The sequence below is a fragment of the Cydia amplana genome, chromosome 22, assembly GCF_948474715.1.
Source record: "Cydia amplana chromosome 22, ilCydAmpl1.1, whole genome shotgun sequence".
In the NCBI taxonomy this organism is placed as follows: Eukaryota; Metazoa; Arthropoda; class Insecta; order Lepidoptera; family Tortricidae; genus Cydia; species Cydia amplana.
The window spans coordinates 6,475,525-6,498,055 of NC_086090.1; the positions used below are offsets into that span (position 1 = coordinate 6,475,525).

At 43.6% G+C, this 22,531-nt stretch overlaps 2 protein-coding genes across 2 annotated transcripts in view; one reads left to right on the forward strand and one right to left on the reverse strand.

The window, feature by feature from the left end:
* LOC134658314 (protein lethal(2)essential for life-like) overlaps positions 1 to 22,531 on the forward strand; it is a 224,229-nt gene that overhangs the window by 126,215 nt on the left and 75,483 nt on the right. The gene's annotated exons all lie outside the window — the stretch shown is intronic.
* The window catches only part of LOC134658511 (plastin-2), a 76,750-nt gene that overhangs the window by 6,615 nt on the left and 47,604 nt on the right, over positions 1 to 22,531 (reverse strand). The window contains exons 3-13 of the mRNA XM_063514196.1: positions 21,179 to 21,322; positions 18,763 to 18,844; positions 18,117 to 18,270; positions 15,777 to 15,940; positions 14,308 to 14,417; positions 13,591 to 13,785; positions 11,756 to 11,969; positions 9,501 to 9,631; positions 8,680 to 8,827; positions 3,074 to 3,225; positions 467 to 568 (exon numbers count right to left, since the gene is read on the reverse strand). Coding sequence (XP_063370266.1) covers positions 467 to 568; positions 3,074 to 3,225; positions 8,680 to 8,827; positions 9,501 to 9,631; positions 11,756 to 11,969; positions 13,591 to 13,785; positions 14,308 to 14,417; positions 15,777 to 15,940; positions 18,117 to 18,270; positions 18,763 to 18,844; positions 21,179 to 21,322 — 1,596 coding nt within the window. The remainder of the gene's footprint in view (positions 1 to 466; positions 569 to 3,073; positions 3,226 to 8,679; positions 8,828 to 9,500; positions 9,632 to 11,755; positions 11,970 to 13,590; positions 13,786 to 14,307; positions 14,418 to 15,776; positions 15,941 to 18,116; positions 18,271 to 18,762; positions 18,845 to 21,178; positions 21,323 to 22,531) is intronic.

The following is a 22,531-nucleotide window of genomic DNA, read 5'->3' on the forward strand; positions in this document are numbered from 1 at the left end:
AAACCCAAAAAAAATCTTCGAAAAGGCCTCAAAAGCTCTTTAAAACATAGTTTTTCTACTCGTCGCCTGCAATGCTTGAATTAAGACTGATACCAAAGTGTAATCGCATACTTTTTTCACTATGGGACCCCAACTCAACTATAATATTCATTTTACCTACATATATGATTCTTCTACTAGTTTTAAGTATTTTTTTTTTTGTTGACTCGTAGAAAAAGTATTGTATACAATAGTGATATAATCAAGCTTTTCAATCTCGTACCTTACTTAGGCAACTCAGCAAGCTTCGTTGCCTTAACACGGTACTCGACTGAAAAGCTCTCCATTATATCACGATTGTATAAAATACTATTTCAAGTTATTTTTATTGTACATAACTAACATTTTATGAGCCACGAGCTTGACATAAACGTTAATTTAATATTCTAGTCGTAAGCAGAGGCAGAACGTAAACTTATCAAGTTACCTCCTGGTTCCCGCCCGGCAGCACTAGATCGTAGTTAATGGAGCCCGGCTTGATGGCGTCGATCAGGTCAATCACCACCTTACCGTCCGCGAGCACCTCATCCTGAAACACATTCATATTGCTATTATTTACAGTACTAAATCACAAAACAGATACAGTACAGAAATCAATCTACATACAAAGTGCGCTCGAGCAACGCACACATAGACACTGCTCACGGACACGATATCTCGGACCGGTTGGGACCAGTGCGAGCGCAAGTGTCAACCGCTTGAGACACGCGTCTGTGAACTTTTTTGTGCAATAACGGAGAAACAAAAAAAAAGTTATTATAACTGTTCAGTGGACGGTTGTTTAAATTCAACATTAAACGGTGAATTGACGTTTTTCAAGCTACCAGTGGTTTCAAAGAGGTAAGTAGGTATCTGCTTGTATCTCGATGGTTCGTTTTAACGTTAAACAGAACGGTTACGTAGGTAAGTAAGAACCCCGCCCCGGCCACTACTAGATACGAGAGCCACTACCACGATAGTTTTTTGTGCATAAATCATAGTTGACAACCCTAGAGCGACCGCCGAGCGTAGGTATGAAAAGAGAAGTACATACATGTGATTGACTTCTGTACTGTATCTATTTTGTGGAATAATATCATAATCATACTCACGTCTGTCTTTATTAAAATCAATAGTTTTTCATTAAGCTGAGGTGTAATGTGTGAGGCGTCTAAAGAGTATTCTGTTATATCTATAATAATGTCTGAATTATCTATATCTAAAATATCACTAAAGATATACATATAAGTACATTACATATTATGTTGTCTATTTCGTTTTATAACGCAAAACTATAATTTTCTATTGATAATTATCAATTTTTAGGTTAATCTTATATATCAATTACGAGTTCAAAAGTGAGAATGTTTCTCTGTTATTCTACCTGATATCCTTAATTTATTTATCAAGAGGATGTTGAAGGTGGATCAAGCATGTGCCTACAATTACGACGAGTACTTGATTGGACGGCAATGGGGTTGGCAACTGTCAAAGGTTTGCATAGATGGCGCCATCATAGCTTGTACCTTTTTATATGAGATTTGGCATCGAGGGCATAAAAAAACCGGCCAAGTGCGCGTCGGACTCGCGCACGGAGGGTTCCGCACCATCAACAAAAAATAGAGCAAAACAAGCAAAAGAACGGTCACCCATCCAAGTACTGACCCCGCCCGACGTTGCTTAACTTCGGTCAAGAATCACGTTTGTTGTATGGGAGCCCCACTTAAATCTTTATTTTATTCTGTTTTTTGTATTTGTTGTTATAGCGGCAACAGAAATACATCATCTGTGAAAATTTCAACTGTCTAGCTATCACGGTTTGTGAGATACAGCCTGGTGACAGACGGACAGATGGACGGACGGACGGACAGCGGAGTCCTAGTAATAGGGTCCCGTTTTCACCCTTTGGGTACGGAACCCTAAAAACAAATAATTTTTTCACACAATTCTAGGGATTGACAGTGCAAGCTATGATGGCGCCATCTGCTTAATACTTCGACCGGCCAACCCCATTGAGCAGATGGGTTCGAAAGAACTGGACATAAAGATTATATGTATATGTTGTATCTAACAATAGGTTGAAAAGAAGACAGTGATTTGGGTTACAGTTTTCACCCGCTATCTTCAGTTACCCGTGAACAAGATGCATGTAAGTGCGTCTAAATATCGGGAGCTCGAAAACAATACAAAGGGTAATCACTAGAGATGCAACGGATAGTTGTTTGGCCGGATACCGGATATCCGGCCTGGACCCCGGCCGAATATCCGGTATCCGGCCGCCGGATATTCGGCCGGCGGAACTGTACCTATATTTTGAGTTTTGCAGGTGCGCGTCGTGCAGGTTTCGACCTGTTTCGTAGTGAACGTTCGCGCGGACACATTTCTAGGATCGTAACGAGTTTTATCATGACATTACGTAGTAAGTTCGTTTATAGTTACAAGTGCGCGCGCGTATTTTTGTGTAAACAAATAAGTGTAATGTGTGACATTGGTTACGTATTCATTTCTATCTGTGTCGTTAGCATTATGACCGTGACTGTTTTTTAGATTCCATTTTTTACCCCAAAATGTGTTAATTTTACTATCCGGTATCCGGCCGGATAGTAGGTCACTATCCGGTATCCGGCTGTGTCTTTAGCATTATGACCGTGACTGTTTTTTTAGATTCCACTTTTTACCCCAAAATGTGTTAATTTTACTATCCGGTATCCGGCCGGATACTAAAGTAACGGCCGGATAGGCCGGATACCGGTTAGTAACCGGATATCCGGTGCATCTCTAGTAATCACTGTTCATATCCCGGTCGATATAAATCTAACGGTTAGTGTTACCTGTTCCTGTGGACCACTAATGTCAAAAAGAAGTACCTACTTAGGGCGGCATGTATTGCAACCCTATGAGGTACAGAACGTTACGGCCCAAAGCATCTGTAATTTTCTAGATGCAACGGGCATTAGTAATGAACTTTAAAGGGCCGTCACAATAGATCAATACTTGGTCGACGTGACACTCAAAGGCCCGATACCACCCCAATAATAATAAATAATAGTGTTACCTGGAAGCTCTTGATGGATGAGTTTTTGCCGGCCGAGGCGAGCTTGTTGTTCACCCACTGCACGATCTCCTTCTCAATTATGGGGTTGCCGGTGTTGGCCAGTCGCGTCAGCACTGACAGGGTATAGGCGCGCATTAGTTGCCAGATCAGCGCTGAAATATTACATTATCGGTTAAAATGGGCGTTTTTTAGGGTTCCGTAGCCAAATGGCAAAAAACGGAACCCTTATGGATTCGTCATGTCCATACCCCGGCCGGCGAGAGCAAAAATGCGTCTGCTCCTAGTGCTTAATTAAATATCGACATATGGATGTCGATAGAATAGTCGACTTTTAATTAAGCACATTTTTAGGGTTCCGTAGCCAAATGGCAAAAAACGGAACCCTTATAGATTCGTCATGTCTGTCTGTCTGTCTGTCTGTCCGTCTGTCTGTCCGTCCGTATGTCACAGTCACTTTTCTCCGAAACTATAAGAACTATACTGTTGAAACTTGGTAAGTAGATGTATTCTGTGAACCGCATTAAGATTTTCACACAAAAATAGAAAAGAAACAATAAATTTTGGGGGTTCCCAATACTTAGAACTGAAACTCAAACATTTTTTTTTCATCAAACCCATACGTGTGGGGTGTCTATGGATAGGTCTTCAAAAATGATATTGAGGTTTCTAATATCATTTTTTTCTAAACTGAATAGTTGGCGCGAGAGACACTTCCAAAGTGGTAAAATGTGTGTGTCCCCCCCCCCCCTGTAACTTCTAAAATAAGAGAATGATAAAACTAAAAAAAATATATGATGTACATTACCATGCAAACTTCCACCGAAAATTGGTTTGAACGAGATCTAGTAAGTAGTTTTTTTTAATACGTCATAAATCCCCTAAATACGGAACCCTTCATGGGCGAGTCCGACTCGCACTTGGCCGCTTTTTTTTGTTGTCCCCTACACTTTTTTTTCAAATTTGGGATTTTTTATGTTATTTCTACTCAGAATCACGAGCTCTTTCTATCCTAATAGGAGAAAAAAAAGTGTCCCAAAATTTCCATACATTTTTCGATCTTTCCATTCCGCGACCGCCATACAAAGTCTATGAGAAATGGTGACGTAATGGAAATAAAAACCTTAGGACACTTTTTTTCTCCTATTAGGATAGAAAGAGCATGTGATTCTGAGTAGAAATAACATAAAAAATCCCAAATTTGAAAAAAAAGTGTAAGAAACAACAACAAAAAAAAAACGCCCAAATACTAATTAACGTAATTAACACATTCATTGTCACCCAGCCAAACAAGACATCCGCGCCAGACTACAAAAATTATAAAGCTGTAGTACCACGATCCCGACTATCGGGTCGCCCGGCTTGGGAACGAAATCATATAATACCCGATAGTCGGGTTTTCGGATGTCACTCCGAATATAGTTCTTAAAACTTTCAGATCATTAAACTTAAAGAAAACGGAAGATCTCTGGGGATTATCAGTAAAAGTATTACATTCTATTGTAGAATCGATCGCACCATATTTAGCCGGGATTTTCAACAGATGCATTGATACTGGAATTTTTCCAGATATTATGAAACACAGCAAAATTATCCCACTGTTTAAATCTGGAACGAGAACAGACCCCACCAACTTTAGACCAATTTCTATACTACCGGCGTTAAGCAAAGTTTTCGAGAAACTTATTCTTAATCAACTTTTGTCTCATTTTAACAGAAATAAATTGCTTGACAATAATCAATTTGGTTTTACCCGAGGTCGGTCAACTACTGACGCCGGTGCGGTACTTCTAAAACACATCTTTGACGCTTGGGAAAAAGCTCAAGATGCTGTTGGAATTTTCTGTGATCTATCAAAGGCATTTGATTGCGTTGATCACGAGAATTTAAGAAGAAAATTATGCCGCTATGGGATAAAAGCTACTGCCCTTGATCTTGTTTCTTCGTACCTTTCGGATAGAACTCAGCGAGTAGTTATCAATGGAGCTCAATCGGCGGGGTCTCCAGTAGCTCTTGGAGTGCCTCAAGGTTCCATTCTTGGTCCCTTTCTGTTTTTGGTATACATTAATGATCTACCAAAACTAGTGCAAGATAGACATGATATAGTGTTATTTGCAGATGACACGTCTCTTATATTTAAAGTAGACAGGAAGGAAAACAGCTTCGATAACATTAACGATGCACTTTCCACCATAGTAGACTGGTTTACGGCAAATAACTTACTTTTGAATGCCAAGAAAACCAAGTGCATCAAATTTACGCTGCCGAACGTCAAGCAGGTAAACAACAGCAATATTAAAATAAAAGGTAATACGCTGGAATTCGAAGATCGAACGGTTTTCCTTGGAGTCACTTTAGACGCAAAACTGCAGTGGCATGCACATATAGCCACTCTAGCCGGCAAACTTAGTTCTGCTGCCTATGCAGTGAGGCGAATCAGACAGCTGACAAACGTAGAGACGGCCAGGCTGGTATACTTTAGCTACTTCCACAGTGTTATGTCGTATGGAATCCTGTTGTGGGGAAAAGCGGCAGACATTCAGACAATATTTGTGCTGCAAAAACGAGCTGTACGTTCTATCTATGGACTGGGCGCTCGAGCATCCCTGAGAGAGAAATTCAAAGAAGTGAACATTCTTACCCTTGCATCTCAATACATACTTGAGAATATTATGTATGTTCGGAAAAACGTCCACGAATTTAAGCTTAACAGTGATATCCATAACTATAACACTAGAAACAAACATAAACTTTCTGTGCCCGCCCACCGCCTCCGTAAGGTTAGTACGTCTTTCGTCGGGAACTGTACACGTTTTTATAACAAAGTTCCCACTGATATAGCGAATTTACCACTTAACAAATTTAAGTCACACATTAAGCGCTCCTTGTTGAGTAAGGCGTACTACACTGTAAATGATTTTATAGATGATAGAGATGCCTTTAAGCCGGCAGCTTGATTTCGATAGTATAATAAGAGTTAATATGTATTGTTTTTCTTTTCTTTTTTTTTCTTTTCATTGTGAATTAATCATGCTAGTCTCCAGTAGAATTGACACATGAGACCATCATGTTCTCGATTAATTAGGTATATTGTTTATATTGCTTAATTTAATTTTAGTTTTTGACACTTGGAGACCTTATACATCTCTAAGTTTTAATTTTATTTTTAATTTGTTTGTACATATTTATATTTTTAATGATTCTGACACTTGAGAGACCTATACATCTCTTAGTCAATATAGGGCATTTTGCTTAGTAATTATGTGAAGATATACCGTTTTTCATGTAACATACAAGAACAAAATGTTGTGTCTCACAGCTATACGTTATTACAATTTAAATATTAATATGGCCCGGCAGCTTGAATATGTCATGCTCGCTTAAAAGTCTTTGCTTACGGTGGCGTTGTTGATCGGGTCGCCACTTTCCCGAATGAAGGTTGAGAGAGGCGATGGCTGAGATACGCGTCATACTCGTGAACGGGTGCTGTTTGTGGAGACTGGTCTATTTAAGCTAACACGAGCTATTATATTTAGTAACTTTATTTTTGAGTATAATTACATGGACACACCTCATTCGGTTCTCGTATGCTATTTTATTTTTACTATCATTTTCTTTAATTTAATGAATGTTTTAATTAGGTATACAGGATTTTGACTCTTGGAGACCCTATACATCTCTAAGGATAATTTGATTAACTACTATATATTTTAATCTTTTAGTTATGATGACACTTAGAGACATTTACATCTCTAAATAATTTTAGATTATAGTTTTTGTATCTTTGTGTTTTTTTTTTTTCAATACTATTGTTATTGCGTTTTCTGTAATTCGACATTTAGAGGCTTTATACATCTCTATGTTAGTTTGATTTGATATTTACGGCTTAGTTGTATTTTATAATTATTGATGTGTTTTTTTTTTGCTGTATGTAAATTCCATATTGACGTGTAAAAGTGCCCTTGTGGCCTATTTGCTGAATAAATGTTGATATTTGATATTTGATATTTGATATATTCGGCACTGAATGTGATAAGATCTCTTAGAAATAAATGAAATGTTGTCAATTCAGAAAATTAAGGGACAATAAAAGAATACTTCAAACCAGGGATGTTGCGAATATCCGCATCCGCAACCGCGGAACTTCCGCATTATTTTCAACATCCGCATCCGCATAAAATCGATGCGGATTTAATGCGGATGCGGATGTGGAACAGTTCGGTACAGGAACGTCTTAGCATTAGCGTAAGTGCTAGACTGCTAGGTAATTTAGTCATTAGCCAAAAAAACCTATTAGAAATTAGCAGTCAAGCGTGAGTGGGACTTAATGTACGGAACCTTTGGAACGCGAGTCCGACTCGCACTTGGCCGATTTTTTTAAATAAAAATTACTAAAACGTAATATTTGACGTTTTTTATGTACCTATCTTGACATCCGCATCCGCATCCGCGGATGTGAGCCTTTAAAAATCCGCATCCGCATCCGCATCCGCGGATGTCAAAAAATCGGCATCCGCAACATCCCTGCTTCAAACCCGTGACTTTTTGGACACTACCTTAGTCGCTCTTGAAACTGAACCCTGATAGATACCAACAGTGTAACGCAATATACTTTTATTTGTAATTTTAGTGATTTAGTTGTTATGTTTTCATACAGTATTCATTATCCGCAAGCGTTGTATGAAAAATAACCTTTTCACCACACCGACTGGTAAAGGCTCTCTTGATTGTTCAAACACTGATAGCAAAGTTGCATTTTATTCAATGGTGGAATTGTGTTTATCCCTTGTGCTTTGAAACCCTCGCAGTGCTCAAGATTCCATTTTTCGAACCACTCGCTACGGTCGTGGCTCCATTTTGGGATCTTTCGCTTGCTCGGGTATCAATATTAGCACGAGTGGTTAAAAAACAACTTTGCCCCTTGTAAAACAAATAACTATTCTTACGAATGGAAATACAGGGTGGAGCAAAATAGTTGAGTAATATAAGTGTTGTGTTTGTTACCTAGCGTGAGCGTGGCGTTGCCCTCGTTGATGTCGGCGCCGGCGATGCCGACGAGCGAGGAGCCGAGCTGGCGGCCGAGCTGCACCGCGTAGTTGAGTAATATGAGTGTCGTGTTTGTTACCTAGCGTGAGCGTGGCGTTGCCCTCGTTGATGTCGGCGCCGGCGATGCCGACGAGCGAGGAGCCGAGCTGGCGGCCGAGCTGCACCGCGTAGTTGAGTAATATGAGTGTCGTGTTTGTAACCTAGCGTGAGCGTGGCGTTGCCCTCGTTGATGTCGGCGCCGGCGATGCCGACGAGCGAGGAGCCGAGCTGGCGGCCGAGCTGCACCGCGTAGTTGAGTAATATGAGTGTCGTGTTTGTTACCTAGCGTGAGCGTGGCGTTGCCCTCGTTGATGTCGGCGCCGGCGATGCCGACGAGCGAGGAGCCGAGCTGGCGGCCGAGCTGCACCGCGTAGTTGAGTAATATGAGTGTCGTGTTTGTAACCTAGCGTGAGCGTGGCGTTGCCCTCGTTGATGTCGGCGCCGGCGATGCCGACGAGCGAGGAGCCGAGCTGGCGGCCGAGCTGCACCGCGTAGTTGAGTAATATGAGTGTCGTGTTTGTTACCTAGCGTGAGCGTGGCGTTGCCCTCGTTGATGTCGGCGCCGGCGATGCCGACGAGCGAGAAGCCGAGCTGGCGGCCGAGCTCCACCGCGTAGTTGCAGTTCTCCAGACGCTCCATGAACTTGCGCAGCTTTGAGAACTGTCGGTGCACCTGGACACAAATAGGGTGAACATTTAGCTCCGGATGTCACCAGTTGACATTTGACAATGCACTTAACACAAAATATACAAGGTTTACATCAGCCACTGAAAGTGGGATGGGTACACGTAGGTCATACTGAGTAACTTTTACTATGGGACCAACCCCGAATCCGCGAAAAAAATTGACTCTCCCATACATTTTGGCTGGCTGATGTTGATATCTTGTATTGGAGTGTCAATTTTCTTACTCCGTAATTGCGGGGTTGGTCCCATAGTAAAAGTTGCTCAGTATGACCTATACAACAAGTACCCACCCCACTTTTAGTGGTCGGTGTAACACGTTGTATAGCGCTCAGGGACACAAATCAAAATTGCAATATGTCTTGGCTAGTTTAGGGTATAGTAACTTGTCACCAACCGTCTGAACTATAGAACTATAGTCCGACAGTTACCTTCTTCCAGTTGACGATGCCGGGGCGGATGATGTCGTACAACTGGAAGATGACCAGCCCGTCCGTCAGGTCGGCGTACAGCTCACGTGTCCAGTAGACAGTGGACAGGACAGTTACCTTCTTCCAGTTGATGCCGGGGCGGATGATGTCGTACAACTGGAAGATGACCAGCCCGTCCGTCAAGTCGGCGTACAGCTCACGTGTCCAGTAGACAGTGGACAGGACAGTTACCTTCTTCCAGTTGACGATGCCGGGGCGGATGATGTCGTACAACTGGAAGATGACCAGCCCGTCCGTCAGGTCGGCGTACAGCCAGTTCACGTGCGGCGCGACTCCCATCGAGTTCATCCAGTTGCGATACGCTGGAACATAACATATTTATTTAACGTACAGTCGAACTACACACGTGTTAAACTAGTTAGGGCCAGTTGCACCAACCATATTTGACATACTAATCAACATCACTCGGCAGAGAACTATCGAAATTCGCATACCTACAATAAAATTTAGCGAACGCTTTATCGGTAACAGGCGGATTAGTGCAACCGACCCTTAGTATATATGGAACTTATACTACTGTGATACTGGGGCACTACACGGCTTAATACATAGCACGTATAGAGGCTTCGTTTGATTTTAGCGGTGTGAGCGTGTTATTAGGTTATCACGCTTTTAATCCACTCGCACGGTACGGGAAAGGAGTCCTTTGTGCGATGGCAGAAACGTGATTATGTCGTACTACAGTATGACGAAGCCTTGATTGAACTTAAGGCTTCGTCACACAGGCGCGTTTTCCGGGCGCGGCGTGAGCGGGGCGCGCCGCTTTTACATATAAAATACTCACGCCCCGCTCACGCCGCGCCCGGAAAACGCGCCTGTGTGCCGAAGCCTTTAGGGTCGGTTGCACCAAACCGTCTGTCACCGTTAAAGGGTTCGCAAAATTTTATTGTATGGGAATTTTCATAGTTCTCTGCCGAGTGATGTTGATTAGTCTGTCAAATGTGGTTGGTGCAACTGGCCCTTAATCGCGTAGAAGGAACTAAAAATGTTAACCTAATGTGATATATGGAGCGCTATCCTATAATTAAATTGCCATTGAACGGGATGATAACATCCCATGAAAGCAAAAAGCCTGATTTCTTGAGTTGAAGATTAAGTTCAAAGGTTGTCTGGAAGAGATCGCTCTTTAGCGATAAGACCGCCTGTTGTCTGCCTTTACATTTAATCAATTGTTCTTTTCTTTTGTATCTTTTTACTGAGGAGTGCCAATAAAGAGTATTTTATCTATCTATCTTGTAGATGGTCGTGTGGCAACCATACAGTACACCGAACGAATACCAAAAAAATTCCCAATCGGAGGAAATAATACATGTGTAAGCCAATTTTATAACTTAGGTGACTTTCCCACATTAATATATTATCAAATATTTATCCTAGCCAAAAAGTGTACTGAACCTTTTTTGTAGGATTTTTTTATGGATTACTTATTATGTATATTTACGAAAAACTCTAAAAAGGGACCTTTTAACCCCCCCCCCCACCCGTTAACTTCACCCCCACCCCCGGGTACTTTTAGTATCTTGTTTAATACACCATTCCCTACAACTATGCCAAAATTGGCTTACACGTGTATTATTTCCAATATGTCTTGGCTATTTCCGCTGTAATTCCTTCGTTTGGTGACATAATAGTAGTTTTTTAGGGTTCCGTACCCAAAGGGTAAAAACGGGACCCTATTACTAAGACTCCGCTGTCCGTCCGTCCGTCCGTCCGTCCGTCCGTCTGTCACCAGGCTGTATCTCACGAACCGTGATAGCTAGACAGTTAAAATTTTCACAGATGATGTATTTCTGTTGCCGCTATAACAACAAATACTAAAAACAGAATAAAATAAAGATTTAAGTGGGGCTCCCATACAACAAACGTGATTTTTGACCGAAGTTAAGCAACGTCGGGCGGGGTCAGTACTTGGATGGGTGACCGTTTTTTTGTTTGTTTTGCTCTATTTTTTGTTGATGGTGCGGAACCCTCCGTGCGCGAGTCCGACTCGCACTTGGCCGGTTTTTTTGTGGTACACCAGCCGATGGTATACTAACTCTTCTCCTCCCTAGTCTCGTCCAGCTGGTGCAGCTGCCCGTCGTCCTCGCTCTGGCGCTGCAGGCACGGGTGCTGGTTGAACAGGTTGGCCACGAACGCCAGGTTCAGCTTGTAGACCCCTCCCACCACGTCGGCGGGCGACACGAAGGCGCGGCAGCGGAGCAGGTCTTGTTCCTAGGATATGGTATACTAACTCTTCTCCTCCCTGGTCTCGTCCAGCTGGTGCAGCTGTCCGTCGTCCTCGCTCTGGCGCTGCAGGCACGGGTGCTGGTTGAACAGGTTGGCCACGAACGCCAGGTTCAGCTTGTAGACCCCTCCCACCACGTCGGCGGGCGACACGAAGGCGCGGCAGCGGAGCAGGTCTTGTTCCTAGGATATGGTATACTAACTCTTCTCCTCCCTGGTCTCGTCCAGCTGGTGCAGCTGTCCGTCGTCCTCGCTCTGGCGCTGCAGGCACGGGTGCTGGTTGAACAGGTTGGCCACGAAGGCCAGGTTCAGCTTGTAGACCCCTCCCACCACGTCGGCGGGCGACACGAAGGCGCGGCAGCGGAGCTTGGCGGCCTGCTGCAGCATTAGCTCCGCACGGCGGAGCAGGTCTTGTTCCTAGGATATGATAATTGTTATAGTTGTGAGTTTCGTTAGATTTCAAATGGGGTTGGCAGCTGTCAAAGGTTTGCACAGATGGCGCCATAATATCTTGCCCCTTTTCTATGAGATTTGGCTTAATCTGTCAGCTCCCACGGCTCATATATGAGCCAGAACGCTTATGGTGACGTCATATCGTGGGATTCGACAGGTTAAAGGGCTTGCCCTGGATGCCGTCCAGGGCATTAAAAAAAAATTGACACAATTCTAGGCAAGCTATGATGGCGCCATCTGCTTAATAATTCGACCGGCCAACTACATTAAAGATCGTTACTATCTCCTCCTAGCCGATTTCGGCCACAGCGACAGCATTCTACCGCTGAGAGCGTCGCTGGTGCGCTCTCAGGTGACTGACGTAGCCAATTTTTGCAGCGAATGTGCGGCCACACTCGCTGCAGGTCAGCACCCCTCCGACATTATTGTAAAGTATGGGCACATGTGGTCTGGCCTTTAGCTCGTCGCGCTTAGCTTCGAGTTCTGTGCGCCGCCTAGCTTCAAACGTGGACGGTTTTATAATGAAAGATAGCGACTTCATATTTTAAAACGTAAGTTAACGTAAGTGCCAGACTGAGCAATATAAATATGTGACATTAAATCGATTGTTATAACTTATAGCACCTGATTAGTTAACCGAATTACTATCAAAAAATGCATAATTATTGTGTAAGATTTTAAGCCCCTAGTATTAAGACTTGACATGTAAAAATATTTTTTATTAATAAATGATCGTATCGTATCGTTGTCTGCAGAATGGGAAGCAATTAATCATTTCGCAATAACTATTATTAAAGCTCAGATGAATTAGTCGATAAGGCCCGCATGCGGGATAAGGAAGATTTCCATAACGTATGCCATCGGGCCCGCATGCGGGGAACCGTTTTCATCAGTCGATAGCGCTGTCGGTGGAACAGGCAAGCAGGATGGCTCCGAAACTCACCCTGAGAGCGTCCAGAGTGACGTTGGCGTCCTGAGGAGCGATCTGCTTGAGCAGGTAGGAGTAGATCTCCGAGTCGGCCACGTCCTGCTGGAAGTTGGTGCAGCGGCGCGTGATGCCGGCCGACTGCAGCTGGTGGTTCACCCAGCGCAGCAAGATGGCCTCCGGAGACAGCGCCATGAGGTCCTCGATGCGGCAGGATGGCTCCGAAACTCACCCTGAGAGCGTCCAGAGTGACGTTGGCGTCCTGAGGAGCGATCTGCTTGAGCAGGTAGGAGTAGATCTCCGAGTCGGCCACGTCCTGCTGGAAGTTGGTGCAGCGGCGCGTGATGCCGGCCGACTGCAGCTGGTGGTTCACCCAGCGCAGCAAGATGGCCTCCGGAGACAGCGCCATGAGGTCCTCGATGCGGCAGGATGGCTCCGAAACTCACCCTGAGAGCGTCCAGAGTGACGTTGGCGTCCTGAGGAGCGATCTGCTTGAGCAGGTAGGAGTAGATCTCCGAGTCGGCCACGTCCTGCTGGAAGTTGGTGCAGCGGCGCGTGATGCCGGCCGACTGCAGCTGGTGGTTCACCCAGCGCGGCAAGATGGCCTCCGGAGACAGCGCCATGAGGTCCTCGATGCGGCAGGATGGCTCCGAAACTCACCCTGAGAGCGTCCAGAGTGACGTTGGCGTCCTGAGGAGCGATCTGCTTGAGCAGGTAGGAGTAGATCTCCGAGTCGGCCACGTCCTGCTGGAAGTTGGTGCAGCGGCGCGTGATGCCCGCCGACTGCAGCTGGTGGTTCACCCAGCGCAGCAAGATGGCCTCCGGAGACAGGGCCATTAGGTCCTCGATGCGCTCCTGGAAAAAAATTGATCAAATTAGACAAATCGATACCTCATCGCAAGAGAGAGGTGCTTAGAGAAATTCCAAGGCAGCTTCTGCAAATAAGTAAGTTTTTGCAGACCGAAATGTAAAGTAAAAACCGGTCAAGTGCGAGTCGGACTCGCGCACGGAGGGTTCCGCACCATCAACAAAAAATAGAGCAAAACAAGCAAAAAAACGGTCACCCATCCAAGTACTGACCCCGCCCGACGTTGCTTAACTTCGGTCAAAAATCACGTTTGTTGTATGGGAGCCCCACTTAAATCTTTATTTTATTCTGTTTTTAGTATTTGTTGTTATAGCGGCAACAGAAATACATCTTCTGTGAAAATTTCAACTGTCTAGCTATCACGGTTCGTGAGATACAGCCTGGTGACAGACGGACGGACGGACGGACGGACGGACGGACGGACAGCGGACTCTTAGTAATAGGGTCCCGTTTTTACCCTTTGGGTACGGAACCCTAAAAAGATGGTGAGTTTCTTTAGATAGTCTCACCTCATCGTTAAGCAGTTCGGTGAGGCCAGGGCAGTGCTCCAAGGTGATCTGGTTGAACAGACCGATGCGGATGATCTGCCACAACAGACCCAGCACCAAGTGGGGTTTGCCTGTGAACAAGTAAATGACTTTGTTGATATACTATAGCTAAGTAACTTCATTATCATATTATGGTCATGGAAAGAACATAAATTCAGAAATCTGCCGCGCAGAAGCCTATAAAAAGGTGTTTTATCCCATTGTATTTTGTGAATCTATATTTGGACAATTTGATTTTAATTTGGCAAGTTTCGATTTTAGGGCAGCTAGAGGTTACAATGGACACTGGACAAAGACGCCGAGAGCTGCAAGTGCTGAAAATGAACTAACGAAGTAAATCAGATTCGATCGTTAATATGCGTTATCTATTTTATAAGTACCTTTAGCCAAGTCATGGGCGTCGATGTTCACGATGTTGCAGCCGATGGCCTGCGAGGAAATGAGAGCTAGTGTGAGGTTCTCGTGCTTGGTGTAGAGAGTGAGGTTCTTCTTGTTCTGTCTTGGTGTAGGGTATTGTGTGGTAGTTACCTTTAGCCAAGTCATGGGCATCGATGTTGACGATGTTGCAGCCGATGGCCTGCGAGGAAACGAGAGCTAGTGTGAGGTTCTCGTGCTTGGTGTAGAGTGAGGTTCTTCTTGTTCTGTCTTGGTGTAGGGTATTGTGTGGTAGTTACCTTTAGCCAAGTCATGGGCGTCAATGTTCACGATGTTGCAGCCGATGGCCTGCGAGGAAACGAGAGCTAGTGTGAGGTTCTCGTGCTTGGTGTAGAGTGAGGTTCTTCTTGTTCTGTCTTGGTGTAGGGTATTGTGTGGTAGTTACCTTTAGCCAAGTCATGGGCGTCAATGTTCACGATGTTGCAGCCGATGGCCTGCGAGGAAACGAGAGCTAGTGTGAGGTTCTCGTGCTTGGTGTAGAGTGAGGTTCTTCTTGTTCTGTCTTGGTGTAGGGTATTGTGTGTTTGTGTGGTAGTTACCTTTGGCCAAGTCATGGGCGTCGATGTTCACGATGTTGCAGCCGATGGCCTGCGAGGAAACGAGAGCTAGTGTGAGGTTCTCGTGCTTGGTGTAGAGTGAGGTTCTTCTTGTTCTGTCTTGGTGTAGGGTATTGTGTGTTTGTGTGGTAGTTACCTTTGGCCAAGTCATGGGCGTCGATGTTCACGATGTTGCAGCCGATGGCCTGCGAGGAAACGAGAGCTAGTGTGAGGTTCTCGTGCTTGGTGTAGAGTGAGGTTCTTCTTGTTCTGTCTTGGTGTAGGGTATTGTGTGTTTGTGTGGTAGTTACCTTTGGCTAAGTCATGGGCGTCAATGTTGACGATGTTGCAGCCGATGGCCTGCGAGGAAACGAGAGCTAGTGTGAGGTTCTCGTGCTTGGTGTAGAGAGTGAGGTTCTACTTGTTCTGTCTTGGTGTAGGGTATTGTGTGGTAGTTACCTTTGGCCAAGTCATGGGCGTCAATGTTCACGATGTTGCAGCCGATGGCCTGCGAGGAAACGAGAGCTAGTGTGAGGTTCTCGTGCTTGGTGTAGAGAGTGAGGTTCTTCTTGTTGATGGCGCGCTCGTCTATCGTGTCGGGGCAGGAGTGGTTTATCACTTTACTGAAAAATAAAACAAAGTGTTAGTAAGAATTTTATTGTTACATTTTTCTTGTATTAATGTATTTATCTTTGACATCCATTTTGCATACCTGTACCTCCTAATTATAAAACTGACAATGTATGATTAATACAAATAAAATGAATATGAATATGAAACTAATTTGTAATGTTTTTTGTCGGTCCTTACGGCACAATTTTTTGCGGCTAAATAGAACAGTGATTTTACGAGGAGGATTATATAATGTTTAAGACTTCGAAGGCATATTCTTGTTAATGATGTTTTGATTACATTTCCGTATAGCATAAAGATACTATTAAATCATAATTTTAATTAACTATGTATGTACGATTTTACGTTCCCATTTACCAGTTGGAATACTACCTACTACTGTTATTCCCTATTGCATCATAATAATATTACGATCTAACAGGTGGAAATAGTACTTAACTGAATATATTGTTATAGGTTTATTAATTAATATGCCAACGACCCATCGATAACCTTAATTTCGAAGATAATTAACGAGTTTGAACTTGAACTTGATAAACTCCCGAAACGACCTTGTCATGTCGAATCAATCAGTCAAGGGGGAGTTTAACAGCTATATTATATCGGGGTGAATCAGCTATCCTTTATTATTAGGTTTAGTTAGCGTTAGTTAATTCTTTTCTGTATTATTGAGGCAAATATTTTTGCAGTAGAAGATCAAATGCACACAGCTTCTGCACTTATAAGATGAACCCAATATCTGTTGAGGTCGCTAGAGGCTTGAGTGGACACAGAATATGTGCGACGGTTTTTTGTAGAAAGATAAACCTACGTCATTAGTGACCTTTGGATTGATATGATGCTTAAATTGTTATATTACGGCTGTGAAGCATTCGATGTGCGCTACGGCATTATTATCTGGGCATTTTTTTTACATTCAGGGCGAAAACAAGATACTTAGATGCGTTGGGAAACTCATTCCTGCTGTTTTCTGATAGTCACAACACCTTCTAAAACAAAGTCCCCCGCTGCGTCTGTCTGTGTGTATGTTCGCGATAAACTCGAAAACTACTGAACGAAATTTCATGCGGTTTTCACCTATCAATAGAGTGATTTTGAGGAAGGTTTAGGTGTATAATTTGTTAAGGTTTTGTGTAACCCGTGTGAAGCCGGGGCGAGTCGCTAAGCTAAAAGGTAGGGTGTTGTGTGTTTTTTCCTTATGTTCTACATCGATCGATACCACATAATCGATTTTGATGCACGAGCTGTCTATCGATTAGTTATTAGTCCTCTAGTCCTAAAAGTTATACCTACCACAGGATGAGGCCGTCCTTCAGCTTCTCGTACAGCTGCTTGCCCTCGGCGTCGATCGGCAGCAGGTGCTTCAAGTCGGGGTCGTTCTCCAGGTCGCTGTTGAGAGCCCGAGGGACCACTCTTCCAGGGGAACAGTGTGTTGTGCTGAACATGTTTAGGTATACAACACCTACCACAGGATGAGGCCGTCCTTCAGCTTCTCGTACAACTGTTTGCCCTCGGCGTCGATCGGCAGCAGGTGCCTCAAGTCGGGGTCGTTCTCCAGGTCGCTGTTGACAGCCCGAGGGACCACTCTTCCAGGGGAACAGTGTGTTGTGCTGAACAAGTGAACATGTTGAGGTATACAACACCTACCACAGGATGAGACCGTCCTTCAGCTTCTCGTACAGCTGTTTGCCCTCGGCGTCGATCGGCAGCAGATGCTTCAAGTCGGGGTCGTTCTCCAGGTCACTGTTGACAGCCCGAGGGACCACTCTTCCAGGCGAACAGTGTGTTGTGCTGAACATGTTTAGGTATACGACACCTACCACAGGATGAGGCCGTCCTTCAGCTTCTCGTACAGCTGTTTGCCCTCGGCGTCGATCGGCAGCAGGTGCTTCAAGTCGGGGTCGTTCTCCAGGTCACTGTTGACAGCCCGAGGGACCACTCTTCCAGGCGAACAGTGTGTTGTGCTGAACATGTTTAGGTATACAACACCTACCACAGGATGAGGCCGTCCTTCAGCTTCTCGTACAGCTGTTTGCCCTCGGCGTCGATCGGCAGCAGATGCTTCAAGTCGGGGTCGTTCTCCAGGTCACTGTTGACAGCCCGAGGGACCACTCTTCCAGGCGAACAGTGTGTTGTGCTGAACATGTTTAGGTATACGACACCTACCACAGGATGAGGCCGTCCTTCAGCTTCTCGTACAGCTGCTTGCCCTCGGCGTCGATCGGCAGCAGGTGCTTCAAGTCGGGGTCGTTCTCCAGGTTGCTGTTGATCCAGCCCGAGAAGGCCATCTGCTCCTCCAGGCGAACTGAGTGTGTTGTGCCTGCAATTTATTATTAGTGTTAGTTAGAAATTACAATGGGTAAATGAGTGACAGGGCAAACGATAACTAAAAAGGCACTTCCTCTTATACGCGCCTGGTACGTACTTTCAACACTAGTCTCTTCTTGTTCTACTTAATCGATTCTACAAGGCGGATCGGACCACCGGTAAGTGATATTTTTCACCATTGCATTTCATGCAAAACACATTACAATAAATTACATTATTAAGTCATACAATATACATATCAAACATTAACGTAAACCTTATTTCTAACAAAACTGATTTTTACTCAGGTTAAATTTCAATTAATCACCCGCACTTGTCAAGATACAGCTTAGCACGCCTCACGAAAACACCTATACTATAGTGGAATATATCTGTATTAGCAACTGGCGTGTATAAATCGTTCAGCAGCTGTTTGTGTGGATCACGAACATCACGATCCAGTATGATTTGTGTGGCGATAAATTTCAAAAGTTCTTAGTCTTACCGTCACTAGACGCTTCGCTCATGCCACCCAGGTGTTCCAGGTTTTCCTTTTTACTGACAGCCTGTTTGAATGTACTGGATACCTGTAAATTAAGAAAACCGTTTTAGCTAACTTGATTTTACACGCTCTAGTAACAACAGTGTTGTGATAAACGTTGAATAAATAAAGTTTGTCTACCTTATCAACAGACATGTCATCATCATCTTCCTCGCGTTGTCCCGGCATTTTGCCACGGCTCATGGTAGCCTGGGGTCCGCTTGGCAACTAATCCCAGTTATTGGCGTGGGCACTAGTTTCTACGAAAGCGACTGCCACCTGACCTTCCAACCCAGAGGGTAAACTAGGTCCGTATTGGGATTAGTCCGGTTTCCTCACGATGTTTTCCTTCACCGAAAAGCGACTGGTAAATATCAAATGATATTTCGTACATAAGTTCCGAAAAACTCATTGGTACGAGCCGGGGTTTGAACCCGCGACCTCCGGATTGCAAGTCGCACGCTCTTACCGCTAGGCCACCAGCGCTTTTTATCAACAAACATGTAAAGACGTAAATTACATATTGATTTGTTTTCTATGTCTATTGTTTCCTATAAATGTTTAAAGTTATCTGATCTATCTCTATGGTTAACTGATAGAGCAAAAATAATGTCGGTAAAATTCACTTTCTATTTACAATAAACATAAATAAATATCATGCATGTTGCGCTAGATGAATTTCCATAAACATAAAACTCAAAAGGCCCGTTCACCAACGCGTCAAAAATCTCAATGTTATTACAAACGCTGAACTAATTTAATTGGTGTACAGTGTACAGAATTAAATACGCGTTAAACTGCTATGTGTGTTTAACAGTACCAATTAATTTCACGCGTAGTTTGCACAGTTCTTAATTATTGTTGCCGTTTTTTTCTAGCTCTTTAACAGTATGTAGATTCATTTGATGGTTCAATGAACTAGAGGCGTATGCTCTGAAAAATGAAATCGACACTCTTTTTTTGTCCTTTTCACTTGGAGTGTTTGTAAATGTAGCGTAACAGAGAAAGCAAATTTATTTGGCTGATATGGAAGGCAATGAACGCTAACAGTTCCGTTTAGTGTTTTCAATGTATCTGCTTAAAGAGTTTCATTGATACATTTACTTGATCTGAGTGCACAAGGCGAAAGTAGTACATTTTCTGATAGAAATCATTAAAAAGTTATATTTAGTACCTACTTATGAAGTTAACAATGATACATTTACTAGGTTGTCCTAATTGATTTAGTGTTGATTTTGGATCCTACCTACCTAGGTTATATTTATGTACAGAGCAGTCAGATGCAGTGAGGTGACCCCTCCTGCATAGACTGATTGCATGCAGGAGGGGTCACCTCTCTCTGCATCTGACTGTACCTATGTACATATATAAACTGGTGTTTTGAGCGATATTGTGACTGCTGGTGTCTACTTTTTTGCCTGGCCTGTACCTACTGACGTGTCCGTATTTGACATAAATAAAACACAATTTCTTCTCTCTCTGTTGACACACATTTGAATGAGTAATAACGATTTGATTGGTTGATAACGAGTTTAATGTCCATTTGAGCGTTAAATCGCTAAGAAGATTCGGTTTATTGGGTTCAAATAGATTGACACAACCTACTTGATGCAATGTAAAGCGTTTCATGAAAGTTCCAATTGATAGTCTCGAGTATAAAACTGTTTACGACTGCTAAGCGTTCATCGACATACTTAAATCGGTAACACTTTGAACACGTTCCAAAATAACATCTTGGTGTTGTAAGTGACGCTGAATGGGTAAATGACAGGGTTTTTTAATCATATCGAAAACATTTGAACTACATTTATCGCTGACATCTCGCGATCGAGATACTGTCGCGCCGCTCCTGCTTGGACTTGTTTCAGTGACATTAGACAAGCACCCCAACGAGATTGTAAAGGTACCCTACCCACAGGTCACCAGTTTGCCGGACGATATCAGCCTGACAGATCTGAATAACTGACAGGCTGATATCGTCCGGCGAACTGGTAATCTGTGGGCCCCTTAAGAGAGACCCAGATCATGGGAGTCATGTAGGACCATGGCAATTGGTCGAGCTCCAACGTAACGGAAAAAAAGGCGAACGAATCAGTAGAGTTTCTGAGCGTTTACTGATCGCTTTGCGTCAAAGTCACGAGCGATTAGATCAAAGCGCTTTCATGAGACGGAGTACGCGGTGTTCTGAAACTAACCTGCTGGGCCAAGGCCTCCTTTCCTCCTCAAGAGGTTAGCACAAAGTTCCTCGAACTCTGAGAGATACATGCAGTTTTTGCGCCGTTCATACTGCCGTTGACGCCGCGTCCGTGCTTATGTAGTAGCTGGTAGAAGCAAGGAAGGCTACAATTAATCCTATATATCAGCATGTTCTGAAACTAACCTGCTGGGCCTTGAGGTTAGCACAAAGCTCCTCAAACTCTGAGAGAGACATGCCGTTTTTGCGTGCGTCGCCGTTCATACTGCCGTTGACGCCGCGTCCGTGCTTCGGCCCATTGTCGTAGTACTCTTCTATCATACACCGGACCTGGAAACAGAGATTTGTTAAATGCTATGCCTGCAGCTCCAACCATGTGGAAATAGGACTGTACTTATCATTCCACTCCCAGCAACAAACGGGTAGATGTCCAAAATCCCACTGGTCTATTTGTTCCCAGCTTTTTACAAGTCAATTATTATTAAAAAGAGGACTGTATCATTCCACTCCCAGCACCTAACGGGTAGATGTCCAAAAAACCCAACCCACCACTTTTTCCCCGCTTTTTACGAGTCAATTTTTATTAAAAAGTAACTAGTATAGCGGTGAGTTGGTAAAAAAGACGGAGTTTCGGATATTAGTATGAATGGTACGGTTGGCTTTACAAACACCGCCGGTCACTTTAGCACTTAATATTCTTAATTAACTTATTTTCCCTGCAGTGGAATTTCACGTGTTTCTGTTAAATCTCAGCTCACGGTCCTGCATACAATCCCGCAAGACTTGTGACAGTGACAAAGTAACGTACCTAGATAGGTATTACCTACCACCAAATCCAAGCGGACACACGATAACAAGATGGTAACCAAAGATGGAAAGAAATAAAACATGTTTTACAAATGGGTAGCTAATTAAGTTTCATAACTATGGGGGCATTGTGTACCAGGTTACCAGGCCTCATTTTTGGAGAAAGCTTTACTTGTTAAATATTACTGAGTGACTTACCATTGCCACTTCCCAATTTAGTCATATTTCCTTCCTATTCGTTTCGACCTTAATCAAATTCTTTGCACATAGCACTAAAGCTTCATGTATAAAACCTAACAATGCATGGCTTAGTTTGTATCTAATAAGATTACGTCATAGAGTGCACGGCTTCATAAAACATATCCTTTTATGGACATGGTTTAAGGATAACAAGTGCCTTAGTGACGAGTTGTGAACCGAGGAATTTGTCATACATACATTATGTAGGACCACATTTATTAGAAATATACAGTCGATTCCTGGTCACTTACGCTAAGCGAAACCATAAATAGATAAGAGCTTTTAGATACTTTAATAGCTTTTTATTTTGCCAGTATCATATCCAAATCATCACGCTTTCTTACTTCCATTTAAGTTGCACCCTTCAGGGGGGCCAGACCGGCCAGAGGGCCTACCACGAAAAGCGAAATTTCGTTATCTATCTCTCCATCGCTCTTGCATTTTCGAGCAATAGAGAGGTAGATAAACAAGATTTTTGGTTTTGGAACAAGG